The sequence below is a fragment of the Dipodomys ordii genome, unplaced genomic scaffold (genome assembly GCF_000151885.1).
Source record: "Dipodomys ordii isolate 6190 unplaced genomic scaffold, Dord_2.0 Scaffold13, whole genome shotgun sequence".
NCBI classification, from domain to species: Eukaryota; Metazoa; Chordata; class Mammalia; order Rodentia; family Heteromyidae; genus Dipodomys; species Dipodomys ordii.
This window is the reverse complement of record NW_012267229.1, coordinates 14372344-14394746: the sequence shown is the minus strand read 5'-3', so window position 1 is coordinate 14394746 and position 22403 is coordinate 14372344. Positions and strand designations below refer to the sequence as shown.

At 47.1% G+C, this 22403-nt stretch overlaps 2 protein-coding genes across 4 annotated transcripts in view; one reads left to right on the top strand and one right to left on the bottom strand.

The window, feature by feature from the left end:
* The window catches only part of Cdk5rap1 (CDK5 regulatory subunit associated protein 1), a 25963-nt gene extending 23759 nt beyond the window's left edge, over positions 1-2204 (top strand). For all 3 annotated transcript variants that reach the window (XM_013011103.1, XM_013011101.1, XM_013011102.1), the window contains one exon: positions 1938-2204. In XM_013011103.1, coding sequence (XP_012866557.1) covers positions 1938-2018 — 81 coding nt within the window. In that variant the 3' untranslated portion in view covers positions 2019-2204. The remainder of the gene's footprint in view (positions 1-1937) is intronic.
* A 2240-nt stretch (positions 2205-4444) lies between these two features.
* On the bottom strand, positions 4445-19847 carry LOC105981493 (vomeromodulin-like). The gene is made up of 14 exons (XM_013010685.1): positions 19607-19847; positions 16947-17421; positions 16041-16142; positions 15113-15268; positions 13834-13918; positions 13451-13508; positions 12432-12502; positions 10155-10301; positions 9221-9343; positions 8592-8659; positions 7806-7836; positions 6115-6175; positions 5283-5362; positions 4445-4522 (listed from the first exon to the last, which is right to left on the bottom strand). Exons 1-14 carry the CDS (start codon positions 19845-19847, stop codon positions 4499-4501), a joined length of 1722 nt encoding a protein of 573 aa, XP_012866139.1. The 3' UTR covers positions 4445-4498.
* Positions 19848-22403: the final 2556 nt, after the last annotated feature.

Below are 22403 nucleotides of genomic sequence, written 5' to 3'. Positions count from 1 at the left end.
CTTGCCCATGTAATTGTAACCCCTCTGTACAGTATTTTCACAATTAAAAAAAAGTTTCATGGGTCAGAAAGAAAGATAGTGTTGAGTTATTCAAAACTTCTTTTTGTTTCCCAGTGACATAAATTCCATAAGAGATTTAGTGGAAGGACTGTAGTGAAGAAAGAATGGGTATCACCCGGCATCTGTCACTCACCTGTGCTGTCCCCGCATTCCTTCTGTCTAGAGTGTCTGGACTATACTGCCTCATAAATTTTACTCTTTTATTTCCTTTTCTTTCTTTGCTTAAAGTACATCCCTGGGGCTGGGAAGGTGGTTCAGTGATAGAGTGCTAGCCTTGCATGCGTGAGGCCCTGGGTTCGATTCCTTAGCACCACATAAGCAGAAAAAGCCAGAAGTGGCACTGTGGCTAAAGTGGTAGAGTGCTAGCCTTGAGCTGAAGAGCTGAGGGACAGAGCCCAGGCCCAGAGTTCATACCATGCCCCTCCCCCCACGACTGACCAAAAAAAAAAAAAGTACAGCCCTAATGAGACTAGTCATGTGCTTTCTCTGTGTGCGCTAAGGAGCTGAACATCACTGGGGAGAAGCACATGGTAACAGGTTAGATTAGAAGGGGGTTCACAACTCAAAATACTGTGGCTTCAGTTCTCTTCCTCCAAAGACTGGATGTGGTGGGCCCAGGACTGGTGTATGGCCATGACACTTCAGGCTCGTCTGTCTTGTTCTGCCTTGGGGCAGGTCACCTCATTCCAGGATGACTGCTCAGGCTCCAGCCACTGCATCCATGTGTTATGGAGCATGAAGGGGAAAGGAGAGGAGAAGACATGCCCTCTTCTTATTAGGAAGTAACATGCTATACCACACTGCAAAGAAGGTGAAAAATGCAGTCTTCCTGGGGAATGGCTATGTATCCAGCTAAAAGTTGAGAGTTCTCTTACTGAGGAGGAAGATGAGAAATGTTGGGGAATAATTCATAGTCTTTACTGCATGACATGACTACATTTATTTCAAATCCATAGCCATAAAGCTTAAACAGACATTCAGAACACCCCTGAAATTTTCATCCTACTAGATTTTCCTGTGAAATGGACTCTCCTTTCCCCTTAAATCTCCACTCACTTATGTGATCCCTAAACTTTGCTCATATCTCTGCCTCTTGTATTACAAGAAAAAGAAAACAAAAACAAAATTAGATAGGACCTTGGTGTCTGAGTGTATCTGTCTCTGTTTAAATACAATACATTTTTTGATAGATTGTGAAAAGATAAAGACATTAAAAATTTTTCATTTACTTGTGAATCCCATTAACAAGCCAAAAAATTATTTGTTAAAGAAATAGCACAGTTTGTAATTACAAGTGTTTTACAGCAATAAGGTAACAGCCAAAATAACCTAGTGGTCTGGGGGGTAAGGGTTATCTGTCTCTGTATCCAGCACCTAGGGTAATTCCTAGTATACAGTGAGCACTCAGGAAATATTTACTAGTGGATGGACTTATTTATGACAAATGTGAGCATTGAACATTTCAGCCCGTAATTAGAGAGGAAAGAACATTTCTCATCAGGTTATGGCTGTGGGTATCCTAAAGATGGATGTATCTAGCCCAGCTTGGCTCCAGCTCACCCTGGGGGTTAGGAGGCAGGGTGTGTGCTGCACAGCACCTATCTAAATCTTGTGGTTGGTGCTGGAGAGGAGCCATCGCCCAAGAGAAAAGCAAAAAGCACATCTTTGAGAAGGACCTGGACCTGGAATTGGCTTTCACATTATATGTATTGCCATTCCGTGGGACATTCCCCCAGGGCTGGGACACAGGAGTGACATTCTCTGTTGGCCTGTCACTTCTGCCAGATTCCTTTTGATGACTTCTGTAGAGGCTCAATGGTCAGTCAGCGTATTGCAGTCCTGCTCACCTCGCCTTCTTCTGACTGGTTTCCTTTCAGATCACCTCTGCCAGCTCCCAGACCCTCAGGGGACACGGCCTCTGTAGGACCACTCTGAAGGACTCCTCAGCACATCGCTGACCTGAGCAGCTGGCCTCAGTGGACTTGACCAGTCCTTCCCAACAGGAGAGAGACTTGACCGGTCACTAAAGAAAGAAGCAACAAAGCTTGGAAGACAAGCTGCAAGTGGTGAAACAACTGCAGTGAGTGGAAAAATGCATCTCTGCTGCCTCATGAACAACTGTACAATCATTAAATTTACTTAAACCATCAGCCCCTTTGCCTCTCTACTTCCACTTCATTTTTTTTTTGCCAAGATTAGTGTTTCCAATGAAGTGTTGCCATTTTCTCTACAGTCTTAAGTGTTTGCCAGCCCAGTTTCTATTGCAGACACTGCCAGCCTGTGGGTTTCCCCCTGGACGCTGTGTAGTAGAAACTGAAGGAGGGGATGGTGGGAGCCATTTGACATTTTTATTTGCTGCCAGTGGTCCAGCTGCCGGTTGTTGCATGGTAGTCTACCCATTTTGCCTGTGGACTTCTTGTGTAGCCTGTCAGCTCATTTACTGTGTGCAGGTCTGGGAGTGCTTGGAGAATCCCATGTCTCAGGAATAGGTTCCTAGTGGTAGTCCTTGGCCTGTTTACTACTGCAGTTACTTTTAGCTCTGCGCTTCATGAAAACAACTGTTAAGCTATAACCTGGAGATACTATGGGTGAAGTCACCACTATTGCTTAAGAGTCATATGAAGGCAGAGGGATAGCTTAATGCAAGAGCACTTGCCTGGCATATGTATGGTGCTGGGTTCAATTCCAGGCACTGCATCCTAATATGTAAAAGAGCAGAAGCTGGAGCCCAGCTGCTCTGGGGGCTAATGAGGGTGACTTGTACTAGGAAGGGGAAGGAGGGAAGCACAGATAGGAGAGGTAGAATCCGCAGGGCTTGGTGTATTGGTGAGAGGAAGAAATTAAGAATGAGTTGGGTGTTGTAGTGCATAACTGTAATCTCAGCCTTTGGGAGACTGAAGCAGGAGGAATATGAGGTCAAGTCTATATAGTGAGACTGTCTCAAAAAACAAATACAAGCACTTGTGTAAGCACACACAGTCAAAAAGGGAAAAATAGTGTGTCAAGTGTCTGGTTAGAAAAGTGGAGTAGATTAGACGGCTGTTTACCTGGGTGTGATTGGTGGGGAAAAATTGAAATGTTAAATCTGGGCAGAAGCTAAAGGCAGTAGTGTATTGTTCCTCACTGTGAGACAGGCCCCCGTGTAGTCTTTGTGTTTATGGTGAGCGTTTGTGGTTCTGGAGTGGTCACCTCTGGCTAACACTGGGTGCAAGGCCAAGAGTCTCTGCCTGACCTACAGGCAGCAGCTGTGTTCCCAGATCCTTTGTGGGTATATTGTGGAGACTTACAGCCCTTGCTTGCTTGCTTTGTGGTGTTACCAGGATCTTACCTGCTCTTTTTTTGGGGAGGGGGGGGGTCCAGTTGTGGGGTCTGAACTCTGGGCCTGGGCGCTGTCCCTCAGCTCTTCAGTTCAAGGCCAGCGCTCTACCACTTGAGCCACAGCACCGCTTCCAGCTTTTTCTGCTTATGTGGTGCTGAGGAATTGAACCCAGGGCCTCACGCATGCCAGGCAAGCGCTCTACCACTGAGCCACCTTCCCAGCCCTCTTACCTGCTCTTTATCTCCCGTGTTTTGTATTTGATTGTTCCCTTCAGTGCTTAATGTGGAGGAGTGGGATTCTAGCCCCTGTATGACTCTAATATTGGATCAACATGCAAAACAAAGCATTTAGATTTGAGTGTTAGCTTTCTGCTGTTAAGAGTCAACTAAAATAAAAGTTTATTTTGGTTTGCAAATTTAGAGGCCCCAGTCCATGAACTATTGGTCTTGTTTCTTTTGGGCCTGGTGAGGCTGCCCTTGGTGTGGAGTGTGTAGGGGTCAAAGCATTCACCTCATTACCAAGAGGAAAAAAGAAAAAAGAACAAGGCCCTAGCGTCCCCTTCAAGAGCACACCCCAGTGACCTAAAGACCTCTGTCTAGGCACCAATCCATAAGGCTTCACCACACCCAGTAGCACCCAGCTGGAGACAAAGCCTTAAACACCTGGGTCTTTGGAAGACATTGCAGATCCAACCTACCCTAGAGAGGTCTGGGCAGACTCACAGAAAGAAATGTGTTAATCATTATTGTGCTTGTCTCTTTGTATACGAGGTAACAGTGGATTTTGTTACTTGTGTCATTTTTTTCTTCCATTCATGCTATTTTTTTCAATCCTGTCTTAAGAATTTCTCTGACTAGTTGTAAACAAAGATTCTTATGTACAAGTAATGAAGACCAGTGAATCCTTTTTTTGCTTGAAGAAAGATCGTTTATTAAAGAGCTGATTACAACAGTGCCAGAAATCCCTGCGGCAATTGGTGAAATTCCAAAGGATTCCTGACATCTTAAGACTAACGCTACTTAAATCATAAGGATGTCAATTCCATATTTCATAGGCAAAGTTGTACAGAGGGTTTTGCTTTTGTTGAGGGACCCTTGCCTGGCTTCAGATGTGCAGGGTTCACTTTGCTGCCTGAAGATCATTCTGTGGGGAGATAAGAGACAATGTATCAGACAGTTCAGGGCACTCCATTCCCTGCCAGGTTCTTGCTTCAGGGGTGGGAAGTAAACAGATCACATCAGTGTGAGTCCCAGGTTATTTCTGGTGATGGTTGTTTGCACATATCAGGGACAGAAGCAGAGGATGATGTTTGGTAGGTGGGGGGGCCTCCATGTAACCCCAAAACAGCCCATCCAGAAACAATAGATTCACAACACTGGTTGTGGTGTTATTCGATCAGTGAAGCCACTGTGGTAGCTGTCACCATGCTGGCTGTTCAATACCAGTATTTTAATTGTTGCTTAAAAGTAGCCTGGGCTTGGCTTTCTGCCACTTTTAGCAATAGCAATGTCATCTGATCTGACCCCTTGAGGGAAGGCACGGTGTGGGTTGTAGTGTAAAAGAGAAATGTTTGCAGAATGCTTGCCTTGTATACACACGGCCCTGGGTTTGGTCCTCAGTATGGCCAAGAATAAAACAAAACCAACTAAGCCAACTGAACAGACAAAAAGAAAAATATTTCTTTCTTTTTTTTTTTTTTGTCTTGTGGCCTGAACTGTGGGCCTGGACGCTGTCCCTCATCTCTTCAGCTCAAGGCTAGTGTTCTACCGCTTGAGCCAAAGCACCACTTCTGGCTTTTTCTGCTTCTGTGTTGCTGAGGAATCAAACCCAGGGCCTCATGCATGCAAGGCAAGCGCTCTACCACTGAACTACCTTCCCAGCCCCAGAAAAATATTTCCCTTACCGTCTTCATCAGCTTGATATTGGTGTCCTCTAGGGAGCCGATGGTCACTGTTTCTGGCATGTTGGCTTGATTCAATAGCTCTGAAATAATAGGTTGTAATAGAGGTTGAGGAAGACAAACACACTCCGGGGTGGCTTGTTTTAGTCCTAGTCACATGGAGGGTCCTCTGGGCTGTATTTGGCTCTAAGAGCAATCACTGCCCTACCCACTCATCAGTGTGACTGCATACAGACCTGCATGGTCTTACCCAGTGTGTTGAGATGGGGTCTAGGGCGGGGTGAGAGTGCAGTAGAAAGAGAGATTCCAGAAGCAGATGAAAACCTGATGGTAGCCTAATATTGACGCCATGTGACACACTGGCAGGTCTGACTCACTACCTTATAACACTGGGCCTTAGGCCCTGCTGTTTGTGGTGGTCACTGCACTACTTTGAACTTGAGAATTCACCTGAAGTCTGTGCAGATTCCATGTCACTCCTTCAGCATCACTGTCACAAGGGCTATGACCCCACCCTCTAGAGTTATCAAACCCTTAATATCTGTGTGATATTACACTAGGTGAGATAGGGCCATGTTCTACTCAGTGGCCTGACAGCATTGATTCTCAGACACCTGTGGATCTGTTTTTTGGAGGGGAGCTATAGAGGGACAATTTTGATCTGGTTTTCATTTTGACCATTTCCCCATGTTGCCTCGTCTATCTTGAGAGGAAGGGCTTGGGATCCAGGTAAGGCTGGGACCCCATGCATTGTGCTCCAGCCCTGCAGGGTGATGCGTGCCCCTCTCCTGTGTCTCTCCCTCTCCTAGGCATCTGGGTTATTGATTTCACATACCGTTAATTTTAGCTAAGAATATCTTGAAAAGTTCTTCCATCACAGCTATAACCTCTTCTTTCTGCAAGAAATAGGAAGGGAATATTTTCACCAATATCTTTTAATTTCACCCCGCTTCCCCTACCTCTGGGCTTGAAGTGGCAGCCAGGAAGAGCAGTCTTCAGATGATGTACCTGAAGGCGATTTCTAGTGCCAACTCTCTTACTATACAAGGCTGTGGAGGTGGGAGGGGGAGGGGAATGCCAATCCATTCCTTAGGCTGAAGCTCAAGGCAAGTGCTCTATCACTTGAGCCACAGCGCCACTTCCGGTTTTCTGGTGGTTAATTGGAGATAAGAGTCTCACGGACTTTCGTGCCCTGGCTGGCTTTGAACCCTGATCCTCAGATTAGCCTCCTGAGTAGCTAGGATTACAGGTGTAAGCCACTGGCACCCGGCTTCTTTGGGAGATTCTGAGGCCTCCCAGTAGGGTTTTGCTGGCTTCTGTGCCACATGGCTGCAGGCACAAGGGATAGATCTGAGCTTTCAGGAGCAACAGAGATCAATGGACAGAGGAATGGTTGTTAATGATCATTGCTGTTCCTGCCCTGTCTTCAGATTCGAGGCCAGCCTGGTCAGGTTCTCCCTGTAGCCCTGTGAGTCTGTGCTGCCTCCCTTACACATTTGGCTCTCTCTCCCTGCTCCACACTCTGCGTGTGACAAAGTACTGCCCTTCCTTCACGGAGCTCTAGGACTGCCTTCCATTTGATGCTGCTTCTTTCTGCACTATATTCTTGATGCCCAGGTGACAATTCTGTGTATAAAGGTCTGTGTCCCTTAAGTCCAGAGCCCACACAGACTGTAGCTGCCTAGCAAATCTGAGATGGAGAGAATGTGAGCTTGTGATGACTCCCAGAATCTGTCTTGCAGCTGACTCAGTGCTGACATAGGAGACCCAGATCCTGAACTCAGTCATAAGGCTGCTCAGCTGTGGGTGCCCACTGTGGGCCTCCATCTCTCATGTGGCCACCAGGCTTTTAACTTTTCCCATTTCTTAGGTGTTTGCCTGTGTCCATCTAGCCTCCCCCTGGAGTGCCAGCTCGTCACCACTTTATGATGCATTTGCAGGGCCAGCTGCAAACATCTATTGAATTAAGGAATAAATATGCTCAAGAGCAGGTGTCTGTTTCCTCTCTATTGCTGGAGCCTGGCTCCTGGGCTTTGCCCTCTCTCTCCTCTCTCCTTTTCTTCTTAGACTCCCTTTTGGGCTTCCCTGGGCTTGCCTGGAAGCACATGATCACTATACGTGGTTATAGCACCAGGTCAGAAAGCACTGATAAGAGCTGAGGTCACACAACAAGCCAGATCTGCTTAGGAAATGCTCCAGGCTTGTTGGCCTATTGCAACATCCAGGACACTCAAGAAATAGGGGCTTCAGGCCACAGACTGGGCAGTGTACTTTACAAGAGATGTGGGTAGCGTGTTTTAAGAGCTTGCCAGAAGCCAGACATGGTAGTGTACACGTGTAATCCTAGCATGTGGTAGGCAAAGGAAGGAGGGTCCTAAGTTCTAGGCTGGGAGCTGGTAGTCCTACTCCACAATCTATCTGTCACCTAGTCTTTGTGATCGCCTCCTTCCCTGTGAGACTGGGCATCTGGCATTAAAATAACTTCCCACATGTCATAGGTAAATAGTGAAAAACACATCAACTTACCACCTCTGAGGGCTCTACATGGTGCTCAGTTCTGCCAAGAAACAAAGTACAGAGAAGTTTTAGATTCATTATGAAGACAACCATTCAGGCTTAGCTTATAATGATCTCAGTTGCTGCTTTTTCCTTTTTTTGTGCCAGTCCTGGGGCTTGAACTCAGGGCCAGGGCACTGTTCCTGAGCTTCTTTTTGCTCAAAGCTAGTGTTCTACCACTTAAGCCACAGCTTTTTCTGAGTAGCTTATTAGAGATCAGAGTCTCACAGACTTTTCTGCCTGGGCCGACTTCAAACCGTGGTCCTCAGATCTCAGTCTCCTGAGTAGCTAGGATTACAGGTGTGAACCACCAGCACCCATCTTTCTCAGTGATTCTTTTTTTTTTTTTTTTGTCAGTTGTGGGGCTTGCACTCTGGGCCTGAGCACTGTCTATCAGCTCTTCAGCTCAAGGTGAGCGCTCTACCACTGGAGCCACAGCGCCACTTCCGGCTTTTTCTGCTTATGTGGTGCTGAGGAATCGAACCCAGGGCCTCATGCATGCAAGGCAAGCACTTTACCACTGAGCCACCTTCCCAGCCCTCTCAGTGATTCTTAATGAAAGCAGTTATCAATCAAGTAGAAAACTACTCTTCAGAAAGGACAAGATGAATAAGAGCATGTGAGTTTAAAACCCCATTCTGATTTCCCTATAATTATCCAAGTAGTTTTTGAGAGCCTTAGGACTTAGTGTGCTTGCAATGAATTGTGTTGGGGTTTGAAGGGTCCCATGGAGAATAATGTAGTCACTGGCATTACCTGGTCACTTTGATGTCTACTTTCAGTTTGTTTTTGAAAATCTTGCCTGTAGATGTGATGGTTACATTCTGAAATAACACAAAAAAATGAGCATAAGTTAAAAAAAACACATATCACAATGTGACATGACCAATAGGGTCCCGGGCTAGGACCAGAGGAGAGCCTGCCTAGTCTTTATCTTTCCAGGCCTAACCACTCATTTGTTTTTCTTGCCCTGGGAGCTGAACCCTCAATTTGGCTGAGGGTTGGGGTTTAGTAACAGTTCTTCCCACTGAGCACTAGTCCTTGTAATTTCTTCCCATAACTCAGTTACAGTTTATTCTTGTGCATGTGTGTACATGCGTGTGCACGTGTGCACCAGGAGAGGGAGGATGAGGTATAGGGGTCTTGGGCTTGAACTCAGGGCCTGGGTGCTGTCCCTGAGCTCTTTTGCTCAAGGCTAGTGTTCTGCCATTTGAACCACAGCTCTCCTTCCAGCTTTTTGGGCAGTTAATTGGAGATAAGAGTCTCATGGACTTTCCTGCCTGGGCTGGCTTTGAACAGTGATCCTCAAGTCTGAGCCTCCTGAGTAGCTAGGATTATAAGTGTGAGCCACCAGGGCCTGGCTCCAATTTGTTCTTAACACTCACCGTTTTCCCTTTAGCAAAGCTCTCACCATTCTTTTGTATCTGAACACTGTAAGTGGCTTGAATGGTATTATTTTTCTGCAAGGCATAGGTTACTTTGGTGATATTTACAACCAGGTCGTCTTTCTGTTGGAAAGAAGTCATCAGTTAGCATGTAGAGAGGATGAAGGGTGGCACTTTTGTTGCATTGTGAGCCATTCACGTACTGGTCAAATTATTCATTTCAATCTTTATTGTTCCTCTAAGACAAGCTGGTCACCTAGCTAGGTGCTGGTATGGCCATGGCCATGGTACCCACAATATTGAGGCCTACTTACAAACAATTTTCTGTATCTTTTTGCTTTCATGGAAGGAGAAGAACAGAAACCATGTGAAATAGTGCTTTTCTATTACACCTCCTCCGATTTGAAGCCTAGTCCTTTTTTTTTTGTTGGTCATGGCACCTGAACTCGGCATGGACACTGTCCCTCAGCTCTTCAGTTCAAGGCTAGTGCTCTACCACTTGAGCCACAGCGCCACTTCTTGAAGCCTAGTTCTTTCTCAGCCCTAATGGCAGGCTAGCTCCCAATCGGTCATTTAGGAATATATAGTTTATTGTTTCAGACTGAGCCTGATAGACCAACAGTGTCACTCTGGATATTCTCTCACACCTCCCCCTCCTACTTTTAGCACCAAGAGTAAATGAATACCTTATGGGTAGATAAACCTGTTGGTAAATTAATTAACTCCCTCAGGTCATCTGTAAAATGGGGAGAATATCTCCACCCAAGCGTTGTGTGGTGCAAGGACATTAATTCTGTAAAGTTACCTGTCTGGGTACCTGGCAAACAGATAGATGGCACTCAGAAAATGTCCTCCTATGACTTTGCTCTTTGCTTTCCACTGATGTAGACGTGGACTCTGAGTGGCCATGGAGCGGCCAGCAGATGGCACTTACTTTGACTGAGCTCTCCTTGGCAGTATAATCGACCAGTGTCTTCATCCATGTGCGGGACAATGTTAGGGAACTGTTGGCATCTTTAGGATTTGGAGGCAGAGAAATTCCAAGCACAAGCTTTGTGGTTTTGCCCAAGATAGCTTCAACCTGGAGTGAGAAAAACAGAAAAATCTCTGAGTGATGGAGACTGCCCCTTAATGTCAAGGTCTTTGTGGGTGGTTGTCAAGGTGACAGAGGAGGCCTGGTGAGCATTGCCTGAGAGTGAGCAAGGCCTCCAGTTTGGGTGACCACAGGTAGTGGTGAGTTTATGGTGAGGGCAGAGCCGCTGTCCCAGCTCCAGATGATTGTAGCTGATGTGTGTAGTATGGCCTGGGGCAAACAGATCTCTGATTTTCTAAGAGAAGCTATAGTGCCTATTTCTCAGAAAAATCCTCTGGTTCCTGGAAGGCATGTCTATTCACCAGTGTTTTATCTTTTTCTAACATGTCCTCCCAAACTAGAATGCCCAGGCTCCTTTCTTCCTTCTCACCCTTCAAAGCCCCTCTTGTTCTGAAATTATTGCATATATATTCTGCCCTCTGTTAAGGAATTTTTTTTGGGGGGGTGAGGGTGAGGGGTGCCAAGCTTGAACTCAGAGCCTGGGCACTGTCCCTGAGCTTTTTTGCTCAAGGCTAGCATTCTACTACATACCACAGATACAGCTTTTGGGTGGTTAATTGGAGGTAAGAGTCTCAAGACTTTTTTTTTTTTTTTTGCCAGTCCTGGGGCTTTAACTTAGGGCCTGGGCACTATCCCTGAGCTTCTTTTGCTCAAAGGTTAGCACTCTACCACTTGAGCCACATAGTGCCACTGTCTGGCCTTTTCTGTGTATGTGGTACTGAGGAATTGAACCCAAGGCTTCATACATGGTAGGCAAACACTCTACCACTAAGCCATATTCCCAGCCTCAAGACTTTTATGTCCTGGATGGCTTTGAGCCTTGATCCTCAGATCTCTGCCTTCTGAGTAGCTAGGATTACAAGTGTGAGCCCCCAGCACCTGTCTAGAAGTTTTTTTTCTTGAATGTATTCTCCCCCTGCTTATAAAGCTCAGACTCGCTGGGAAGGAGGCTCAGTGGTAGAGCACTTGCCTTGCATGCTCAAGGCCCTGGGTTCGATTCCTCAGAACCACATAAGAAAAAAGCCGGAAGTGGCGCTGTGGCTCAAGTGGTAGAGTGCTAGCCTTAAGCTGAAGAGATGAGGGACAGCGCCCAGGCCCAGAGTTCAGGCCCCACGACCGGACCCAAAAATAAAAATTAAAAAAAAATAAAAAAATAAAGCTCAGACTCCATTTGGCCAGAACATTAGAAAATTTGGAGAGGTAGGAAAGAAAAGGGGAACTTCCTGCATAATACCACTGATTCTTCCTCCTCTATTTCATGTACACCTCATAGTACTTTTGTTATATTTTAAAAGAATTAGCAACACCTGAATAGCATTTTCTTACATTCATTAAATACCTTGTAATGTTTAGCTTGATCTTATCATTGGTTTAGCTATTTCCTTTAAGTTTATTCCAGGTTATTTTTCTAATCTCATCATGTGGCTTTACACTTCATTAGATCTGTAGTTTTTTTTTTTTTTTAATGGATTTCAGAAGTGAAGCTAACTTGTTCTTTTTTTTTTTTTTTTGGTCATGGGGCTTGAACTGTTGGCCTGGGCACTGTCCGTCAGCTCTTCAGCTCAAGGTGAGCGCTTTACCACTTGAACTACAGTGCCACTTCCAGTTTTCTGGTGGTTTATTGGAGATAGGAGTCTCACAGTCTTTCCTGCCCGGGCTGGCTTTGAACTGCGATCCTCAGATCTCAGTTTCTTGAGTAGCTAGGATTATAGGTGTGGGCCACCAGCACCCAGCTTGCTAACTGGTTCTTAAATGTCCCTTTTAGCAGTTCTCCTGGCCTATTTCTGCTCTCCTTTGAGTAGGAAAGAGAGGGAGAGTAGGAAATGCTGGCACTTGTCATTTGGTTATGTGTTGTCCATTGGACATCAAGATTTGGGCTGAGTAATGGTGGTTACAGTTATCTTTGTTGGGTTGCCTTGTATTGGACTTGAATGGAAAAGAACACAGCCTATCCCAAGGGTAGGCCCAAGGTATGGTAATGCCAGTCTAGGAAATTGAAATGAAAGATGTGGGGAGCTGAGCAGGAGTTGCTCTGTTTTGGCTTCCTGATCTCTCTTGTGAGTTCAGGTATGTCTCCAGCCTCTGACCAGAGCCAGCCAAAGGTCAAAGAATACTTACACAGTAGAGGACATAAAGACCTTCGGGGGAAATCTTGGCATTCTTAATTTGGTACTTGAATGTGCCAGTGGCTGCAAGAGAGAGAGAGGAAAAGGAGGAATGGAGAGAGCACAGCCCTCTTCTGTTTGGCAAAGTCCTATACTTTCTGCCCAGCACTGCCGTTCCCCACAAGGATCAGTATGAACAGCTCCTGCTGGGGTCCCTGGCAGAAAGCTGGAGTGCTGTCTGGATGTGGTGAGGATGAACCCATCAGGATCCTCCCTTTCAATGATGTGCCAAAGCCTCCATAGGGAGGAAAATATAGGCGTAGCCAGTCCTGTGATTTGTCTGTGTTTGAGGACTTGGCAAATGTCACTGTTTGGCATTAGCTGTCTATACCACTGCCAACCCACCATGTTGTACCCATCCCCACTCTGGCTTGTGTATGGAGACCTGAGAGATTTCCTGGTTCTCAGGCTGTTGGGAGATGGGGCTGAGGACCCAGGGCACCTTTGCCCTTCGTAAACCATTTGGGACTGGAGAGCTCTGAGGAGACTCTGGAGAAGCTCTTTGTCCTCTTTCCTTCCTAGGGGATGCCAAAGTAGCCTCAAGAGAAAGGTCACCTCCATTCTGAGGGTATTGAGGAGGGATGTCTGCGTGCTTGCAGGTGTAAGGTGTTGCATCTTGCAGTCTATTATTGCTGGTCCACACTCAGTGGAATGCCTAAGGTGTCTGGGCCATTGCTGTTCACTGAAATGAGTGTCCCAAGAGGGTGAAGAAAATTTTTTTTGTCAGTCGTGGGGCTTGAACTCAGGGTCTGGGTGCTGTCCCTGAGCTTTTTTGCTCAAGCCTAGCATTCTACCACTTTGAGCCATTTTGTTACTTCCAGTTTTCTGGTGATTAATTGGAGCAAGAGTCTCTTGGACTTTCCTGCCTAGGCTGGCTTGGAATCCAGATCCTCCAATCTCAGCTTCCTAAGTTAGTAGGATTACAGGCGTGAGCCACTAGTGCCTGGTTTGAGGGTGAAATTTTGTACTCACAGTTCTTGCAGTCGCTGAAGTCACTGAGAACAATCTTACAGGACTCTGCTTTCTCCAACTGCAAAATTATCTCCAATTAGTTTTGCTATGGAAGCCTTCCCATGGCCCCCACCCTGCTAGCCTGGCCTTAACCCAGCTCTGCTGTTGCTTCTTTCCCCTTCCTTCCCTTTCCCTGGCCTCTTTTCTTGGCTCCTCTCTATGCAGAAGCCATAGTCCCTCTCCATAGCCTGAGGTATTGTTAGTTCTGCTGGGTGGCTATTTGGACCAGAGGGATTGTGGGTTCCCACCTGAGTCTCTACTGGCATTAGGCCCTTTCTGGGGCCAGAACTCCTCCCCAGTGATGCAAGCCTTCGAGGGGTACCCGCCTCTTTCCAAAAACTTACATTCTCCTGCAAATGTATTGTCAACACTTTAGGGATAATATTATCCATAGGCAGAGGCAGAGGCACAGGCAGAGTGTCCGTGGCCCTGTGAAAGGAGAACCATGTGATTCCTGTGTTCCTGAACTTTCCCAAACATTAAACAAACCCACCACTGATGAAACAGCCACAACCAGATCCTGCTGCTTATTATGGGTGTACGCCTGAGCCCTTCACCTTGGCTTTCTGTCCTTAAGGGAGGTACATGGCAACATGATCAAAGCACAGGACATCTGGCCTAGAGGTCTACCTGAAGGAGTTCATCCTTTTAGATACCTGAAGGCATGCTGGGCAGACCTGTCTGTGCATTTTTTCATCATTAATATCAAAGTTAATAACCAACAGGGGGGACTGGATTAAAGAAATTATAATGAGTCTTCCTAAGGGAATATTTAGAATCGTAAAAGATAAGGAAGCTGATTGGTAATATGGATGAAACATCTCTCTCTCTGTCTCTCTCTCTCTGTCTCTGTTTCTCTCTCTGTTTCTGTCTTTCTCTGTCTCTGTCTCTCTCTGTCTCTCTGTCTCTCTCTGTCCCTCTCTGGTTGTGGTGGTCATGGGGCTTGAACTCAGGGCCTGGACACTGTCCCTGAGAAATTTCACTCAAGGCTAGTGTGCTACCACTTGGAGTCACAGCACCACTTTTGGTTTTCTGGTGGCTAATTGGAGATAGAAGTCTCACGGACTTCCCTGCTTGGGCTGACTTCAAACCATGATCTTCAGATCTCAGCTTCCTGCGTAGCTAGGATTACAGACATGAGCCTCCAACACCCAGCTTTCCAACTCTTTTTAGATGGGAAACAATTAAAGTCCAGAGAGATTTGTGTCCTGTCGCTTTCTACATGTGCATGGACAGATGCCAATGTGTGTTTGTGAAAACAAACGGAAGAGCTTGGGTCTGGTAGTTGTTTCTTAGAAGGAGAAATTAGCCAGCAGGCAGGCACAGCTGGCAGAGACAGTTTTCACTCTATGGACTTTCTGTAGTCTTTTAGATCTGACCCAAGTGAATGTATTGAAAGCAAATTATTGAAGTACGGCTGACAGGCAGAAGGAGGGGGAGTCACAGAAGGGTCTTCTCAAACGCAGTGGGTCATCTCTATGCAGAGACATTTTTTGGACTTCTTCACTAGTAGTTCATCTGATTGCTTTGGGACAGCTCAGGGGCTCTAGGGGTGAAGGCTGAGAGCAGTGGGGATGGCCAGGCGCAGCTGACCCAGAAAATGAGAAAGATGGTCATACGTACATATTTGCTAACTCTATAATCATTTTTTTGCTTTCCATTTTTGTTTCCTGGATCTCGAGGTTGACGCATTGGGTGTTGTTTGTGGAAACACCAATGTGCAAAGTCACATCCACATTCAATTTAAATCCCAGTATGCTGATCACGGGTCCAGCTATGCTGTGGAGAGCAAGGTACAGGTGAAACCAGGTCTGGCACCAAGATAAGACTAAGGCTGTGCTGTAGGCATTTTGAGAATTGGCCTTATTATAGTTATCAAAGTTAACAGGGGAAAGGAATGGTTAGTGCTCCAGCACTTGTGTACTCTGGCCACTGACTACACAGGTTGTTAATTAACATTTTCAACAACCACTACCCTAACCTGCCTGAGAAAGTCTGGTATAGGTGGTGGTACCCAGCACTCTAGCCCTGCTTGTTGTAGGCTACACTGTAAGAAAAGTCCACCATGTGCACAGGTGTTTTTTTTCTTGGGGGGTAAGGTGGGGGGCTTGAATTCAGGGTCTGGGCATTGTCCCTGGGCCTCTTTGTGCTCAAGGCTAGCACTCTACCACTTGAGCCACAGCAACTCTCCTGGCTTATCTGCCAGGGCTGGCTTTGAATCGAGATCCTCAGATCTCAGCCTCCTGAGTAGCTAGGATTACAGGTGTGAGCTACTGGTACCTGGCTCAAGTGGGTTTATTAAAGTGAGAAGTTGTGGCCAATGCAAATGGTTCTTCCTTGAGTCAAGGGCTCACTAGTTAGTCCAGGCTGGCATTGAACTGGCCATTCTCCTACCCTCTGAATGCTGGGATTATAGGCTTGGATCCCCACTATGGTGACAAATGCCTCTTCCTGAGGTTGTGGTCTATGTGTTCTTACCCTAGCCCTTGAACTTTGAGCCACAGTCCTTGGGGGTGGGGGACCCAAGGGATTCTCATGGAAACAGGCTTACCCTTTCCCGCCTATGGTAGCAGTGGTTGCAGCATGGACTTGGATTGTGTTGCCCATCATAGATGATTCCATGTTGTCCACAGTTACTCCTTGGACCTCCAAGCTGCAAATTGACAACGTGAAGAGTCAGTTCAGTTCTAGTTCAAGGAACCAGTCTGGATTGCAGGAGAATCTTCCTTCCTTCCTTCCTTCCTTCCTTCCTTCCTTCCTTCCTTCCTTTCTTTTTTTGGCTGACCTGGGGCTTGAACTCAGTCCCTGAGCTTCTTTTGCTTAAGGCTAGCACTCTACTTCTTGAGCCACAGCGCCACTTCTGGCTTTTTCTGTGTATGTGGTACTGAGGAATCGAACCCAAGGCTTCAGGCATGCTAGGCAAGCACTGCCACTAAGCCACATTCCAGACCCAGGAAAATTATATTTTTGTGTGTGTGTCAGTCATTGGGCTTGAACTCTGGGCATGGGCACTGCCCCTCAGTTCTTCAGCTCAAGGCAAGTGCTCTACACCACTTGAGCCACAGCACTACTTCCGGTTTTCTGGTGTTTTATTGGAGATAAGAGTCTCACAGGCTTTCCTATCCCGGCTGGCTTTGAACTGTGATCCTCAGATCTCAGCCTCCTTAGTAGCTAGGATTACAGGTGTGATCCACTGGCATGCGGCTAGAAGAATCATTTTTAAAGCAGCCAGTTCACAACCTGCTGAGGTACCACCACTCCTTTGTCCTGCAGCCCCTTTCCAGGTTGTTTAAGCTTAAAAAGAAATTTCCACCATAGTTTCCAGACAGGGTACTTGTGTATTACTTTGTGCAAGAGTAGTGGTCACTTTCACTGGAAGAGTTAGAGGTTCAACTAGAGTTTTTCCAACAAGCAGATTTTGGGGGTCCCAAATTCTGTGAGTCAAGGAAGCACTTACCCCAGCAGAAGTTCACTTATGTCCACACCTGAGAGCATACTGCTGATATCGGGTGGCAGGGCACCTTTGATTGCATCCTGGGTGGTTTCTTTGATGGCATCAACTTTTTCAGTCACATCACCCAAGGGCTCCTGGAGGCTGGGAAGACTGATGTCCTCGATGGCTCCTCCAAGAGGACTCTTGTTTCCACCGAGGAGGCTGCTCACTGCTTTCTTACTTTTCGGTATTGTGTCATCCACTGCACTGGTGGCCTGGGACAGCAATGGAAGACCGGAAGATTCACTATCACCTCCTTGGCCTAGGAGGCTGCTAACGCCAAGGCCACCTCCCAAATCTAGGAGGGAAGTGACATCTAATGTTGATAGCAGGTCAGCGTTTCCCAAAGTAGACAAAAGGGTCCCGAGCAAGCCAGCTAAGTCGAGATCAGCACATTTCACCAAAGCCTCGATTTGTGGGGGCAGGACAGCCTGCAGATCTGCAAAAGACCAAGAGACACAGCCCTGATGAAGACCACTTACTGAGCCCAGAAAGAGGATTTTTTTCCCAGCAAAAGAGGGGCACCTTCAAATTGGGGGATGCATAGGGACTGTGTACTGTGCCTCCCAGAAACATCAACCCTTGTCCCTGCTGATCCAGGGGCAGCTTGGCATTGGAGGAATCTGTCTGTCCCCTTGTGAAGAGCTCACTGTCACACCTGAGCTGAGGCCACTGGTGTCCAGGATGTTATACCCACAGAGATCTGGATACAGAGTGAAGAAACTTAGTTTGATGTCTGAGCTCTGCAGTCCAGGGTACAGAGTCAATGCTGGCTTTTAGATGGAGTGAATGGTCTAACCCAGGGGCTTGGCTGACCTGGGCCCCAGGCTATGTGCTTGTATTATTCCAAGGGCTACTGCATGGATTGGGGTGGAGGACAGATCAGGACAGTAGGTTCTAAGTGCTGAGTGAGGTGGTGGTGGGGAGGCATAGAGCTGGCAGATCTTGATTCTTCCCTTCTCCATCCATGCAGTTCCGCTCAAGGCCCTTCCCCTTTTCCAGGTTTCCCCTGGCTCCACCCCTTTTCTGTGGGCTGGCATTTTCCTCCATCATGACTTTTTGCACTTCAGGCTGGGCAGGTAACTATTAGTGTCCTCCCATTTCTAGGCCAAGAGAGATGCATGCCCAGGGGCCTGTGGAGAGGGTGGGAAGGTAAATCCTCCCCCTGGAGAGTGGCCAGGTCACCAGGATCCTGTCCTATTGTGCTGTTCTCAGTGGTCTTAGCAGGAAGTGGGAAATAAACAGCTGTGAAATCTGGATGGTGGGAAAAGTTTGCTGGTTTTATATATTTATATATTCACTAGGGCTGAAGTAAATATGGCCCAGCAGGGTGGTAGTTAGAGCAAGCTTCCCCCTCCCCTCCCCCAGTCCTAGCCCAAAAGCAGCCCCCAGGGAGCCCGTGGGCCCCACACTTTGGCTCCTCACTGATGCTTCCCTTGTCAGAGCTCCGAGCTATGGAGAGTCAGCTGTGTCAGGAGATGTGGCCGTGTCTCAACCCCAGGCTTATGTCCTAGGGAGTCCCTTTTACAAGTTAACTTAGGGGCCTTCAAGAGAATGGGTGCTAGATTCAAGGCAGTGCTGCTAGAAATAGCAGACAACAGAGAAAACCCCAATCCCAATAGATGCTTAAACTGGAGGATTCATCCAGTCAAAGATAGCATTGCAAAGGAATGACAGTGTGGATGAACCCTATCCAGACACACAGTTTGAGAGACAGTGTAAGCAGGGCACCTATTTTGCAGACTTTGTAACATGTAGTTCAGTCTCTTCTATTGATAAGAGATTGAGAACCAATTTTTTTGTTAGACCATGAAAGATTGTCAGGGAAAAGTAATCAACTTAGAGACTTCTATGTGATGGAAGATTATAGATGAAGGACTGAAATCTGGGAGGAACCCAGGGTCTCTGGCCCTTTGGCAGGGTTTATTCCTTTACTGCAGTGGTGAGTAAAGTAAGTTCATAGCTACCACTGCCAAGTGACTGCATGATAGGTACCCAGGTTTTCACCTTTGAACTTTTCTTACATTCTGTAACAAGGAGGCTGAGAAATGCTGAGCTGATTGGATAGCCAGGCACCGGGTGTCCCTGCAGCCATGCTGCACTAGAATGTCTATGAGTGCTCCAGGTATCCCTTCTCTCTACAAGATCTGAGCAGATGTTGTAGCCTTCTTATGATTGGGAACAACTTGTTCAGAAGATAGAAGTAGCTCTCTTGGTTTGGAAGTGAGAAACTTGAATGTGACACACATTTGTGAGGTAGGAGGATTGCAGTTCAAGATCCACCCTGGGCAAAAATGTGAGACCCCATTGAAAAATAACTACACTAAAAAGGATTGGGGGGCTGGATAAAGTGGGAGAGTGCCCAATGTGAGGTGCTGAGATTAATCCCCAGAACTTCCAAAAAAAAGAAGGAAAGGAAGCAAGGAAGGAAGGAAGGAAGGGAGGGAGGAGGGAGGGAGGGAGGAAGGGGAAGGAGGGAGGGAGGAAGGAAGGCAGGAAGGAAGGAAGGCAGGAAGGAAGGAAGGAAGGCAGGAAGGAAGGAAGGAAGGCAGGAAGGAAGGAAGGAAGGAAGGAAGGAAGGTCTGGACAGGATAAAAGGTGCAGGTGAATCAATTTTTACTTACAGTCATCAATTTTGCTGCTAGACAGAAAGTACTTGGCTGCAGGTGCACACCTGCCTTTGGTGAACCCAGCTGAAGGTTTTGGGGGAGCGCTTTGCTGGGTCGAGGGACTGCCGTGGGCTGCAAGATTGGGCACAGCGGGTAGATCGACAGGAAGGCTGCCTATCACTGGAGGTGTTTCCAGCTGGGCCAACACACCCATGTAGAAAGCCACCGTGATGGCCAAGGACCAGAGAGTCCACATCTTGGTGGTGTCAACCTGCAAAGCAGAACTTGGTTAAACAGCACATTCCCGATAGATCACGCAGCCATCGTGTGTATTCATGTAGAATGGCTTAGTGGCTTTTGTAGGAGCTCACTCTCCACAACGTAGGCATACCAGCCTGCATTCTGCATTCATGGAAAATGCCCTTTTCTACTCGTAGTTTAGCTTTGAAGGAATGCAGGACAAACCCTGCCCTATGGCTTGACCACTTGGGCTGCCCTCCGCATTCAAATACCCTTGGTACTCTACCACTTGAACCATACTTCTACTTGCAGCTTTTTGCTGGCTAATTGGAAATAAGAGTATCATGAACTTTTTCTGCCTAGGCTGACTTCAAACTGCAATCCTCACATCTTAGCCTCCTGAGTAGCTAGGATTACAGGGACAGGTATGAAGCACCAGTGACCATCAAGTCAGTAAATCTTGGATGACATGCACAGGCGCTAAGAAAGGCAAGGCTTCTAGTCTAACTCCCAAGAAAGGGTAGCTATGGCAGAATCTGCACCAATGACAATTCTTCCCTTGGAATAACTTAACCTTTTTTTTTTGGTGGGGGCAACCTTATCACATTTCCATCCAATTTCATTTGGCTCTCCCATCTGTGAGAAATTTGAATTGTTATTTTTCTCTTTTTTGGGGTGGGGGGTCCAAGTCTAAGACTTGCACTCAGTACCTGATGCTTTTGCTCTTTGGCTGGTGCTCTACCAACTGAGCCATGCCTCCTACCCCCGAGTTTTTCTCTTACATCTAAGCACACTTTAAGGGAAGAAGTGCTACGCCCATGATTGAGTCCATGACCCTATTGTTAGATTTTGCTCTGAGAGGAGCCATTTGTGGATCATAGTAATCAATTCTCCATTTTCTTTAAAACAAAAATTACAAAGTAGGAACTTGTACCATCCCCCATGTGCTGGCAGCACGCTACATAGTTCAGGATGGAGGAAAGAGTCTAGATGCTGAATCTAAATCTTAGATACAGCTTCGTGGGTGAACTCTCTTCTTCCTAGCTCACAATTCCACATTCCCCAAGTGTTTCAGGAGCAAGTTCTTACCTTGTCCCTTGCTGATGGGTCGAAGGGTTCAGAAGCTGCCTCTCCTCCTGCTTCCGAACTGTTGGTGACGGAGCTGTGCCCCAGTTTTATAGTCTGATGTGTTTCAGAAAAACGTGTAAGAGGAGGGACTTGAGGTAAGTGTTCTGCGAAGGGGGGCGTGACTCGGGGAGCCTTCCAAAATCAGCACCTGCTCATTGTTCCAACCTTTGTCTGTGTCTTCCTGAAGGATGGACAGAGGGCTTGGAAGATCTTGTGACAGGACAAGTGGGCACGTCCGATGCCCTGGGGGCCTCCTGCTTCTTTGTGTTTCCCTCCTTTAACCTCAGAGGGTGGGGCAGCCATTGAAATGTCCTAATCTTGGATGCCAGGGTGTTTGCCTCACTGGGTGGCTTATCTCTCCCCTTCTTATTTTACATCTTCATAGGTTGTGGTCTTGGATCCATGGAGGTGCTGGCAGAACAGAAGGTGCTGTCTGGCCCCCAGTACCAATCCTCTGAGAACCTGGTGACCTGGGCTTGCTGGACTCAACCCCGAGTGAGCAACCTCAGGGCAGGAATCTGTGGGACCTTTTGGACAGGGTATCTGAGGCGGCCTACTAGCAAGTATACCTATGTCAGGCATGCATGTGAAATGAAAGATTCAGCCAGGACTAAGAGAAGGGATGAGCAATAGATGAGGGGGATTCAATTGTACAGTTGGACAGAGTAAGAATGGAGGTCTAGAGATTGTTGTTTGTGTGTGTGTGTGTGTGTGTGTGTGTGTGTGCGTGCGCGTGCGCGCACAGGGCCTGAGTGCTGTCCCTGAACTTTTTTTTATGCAAGGCTAGAGCTTTACCACTTAAGTCACAGCTCTACTTCTGGCTTTTTTGGCTTAATTGAAGATAAGAGCCTTATGTATATTTCTTCCCGGGCTGGCTTTGAACAGTGATTCTCAAATCTCAGCTTCCTGAGCAGCTAGGATTGCAGGCATGAGCCACTATCACCTGGCTCTAGAAATGACTGTTTGTTTGTTTGTTTGTCAGTCCTGGGGCCTGAACTCTGGGCCTAGGCTCTGTCCCTCAGCTCTTCAGCTCAAGGCTAGCGCTCTACCACTTGAGCCACAGCACCACTTTTGGCTTTTTCTGCTTATGTGGTGCTGAGGAATCAAATCCAGGGCCTTATGCATGTGAGGCAAGCACGCCACCACTGAGCCACCTTCCCAGCCCTAGAAATGATTGTTAACCAGGGGAGTTAGATAATGGGCTCAGCCCCTTGCTTCTCCTAGTTCTTCTGGAAGGAGACTGAATGGGGTCAGTAGCCTGCTGAGGTGTGTGTGAGTATATGTGTTGGGGGGGGGTGGGGACTGGGAGTTGAAGTCAGGGCCTGGGTGCTATCCCTGAGCTTTTTTACTCAAGGGCTGGTACTCTATCACTTGAGCTCAGCTTCCCTCCTCCTCCTCCTCCTCCTCCTCCTCCTTCTTCTTTTTCTTCGTTGTCGTCGTCGTC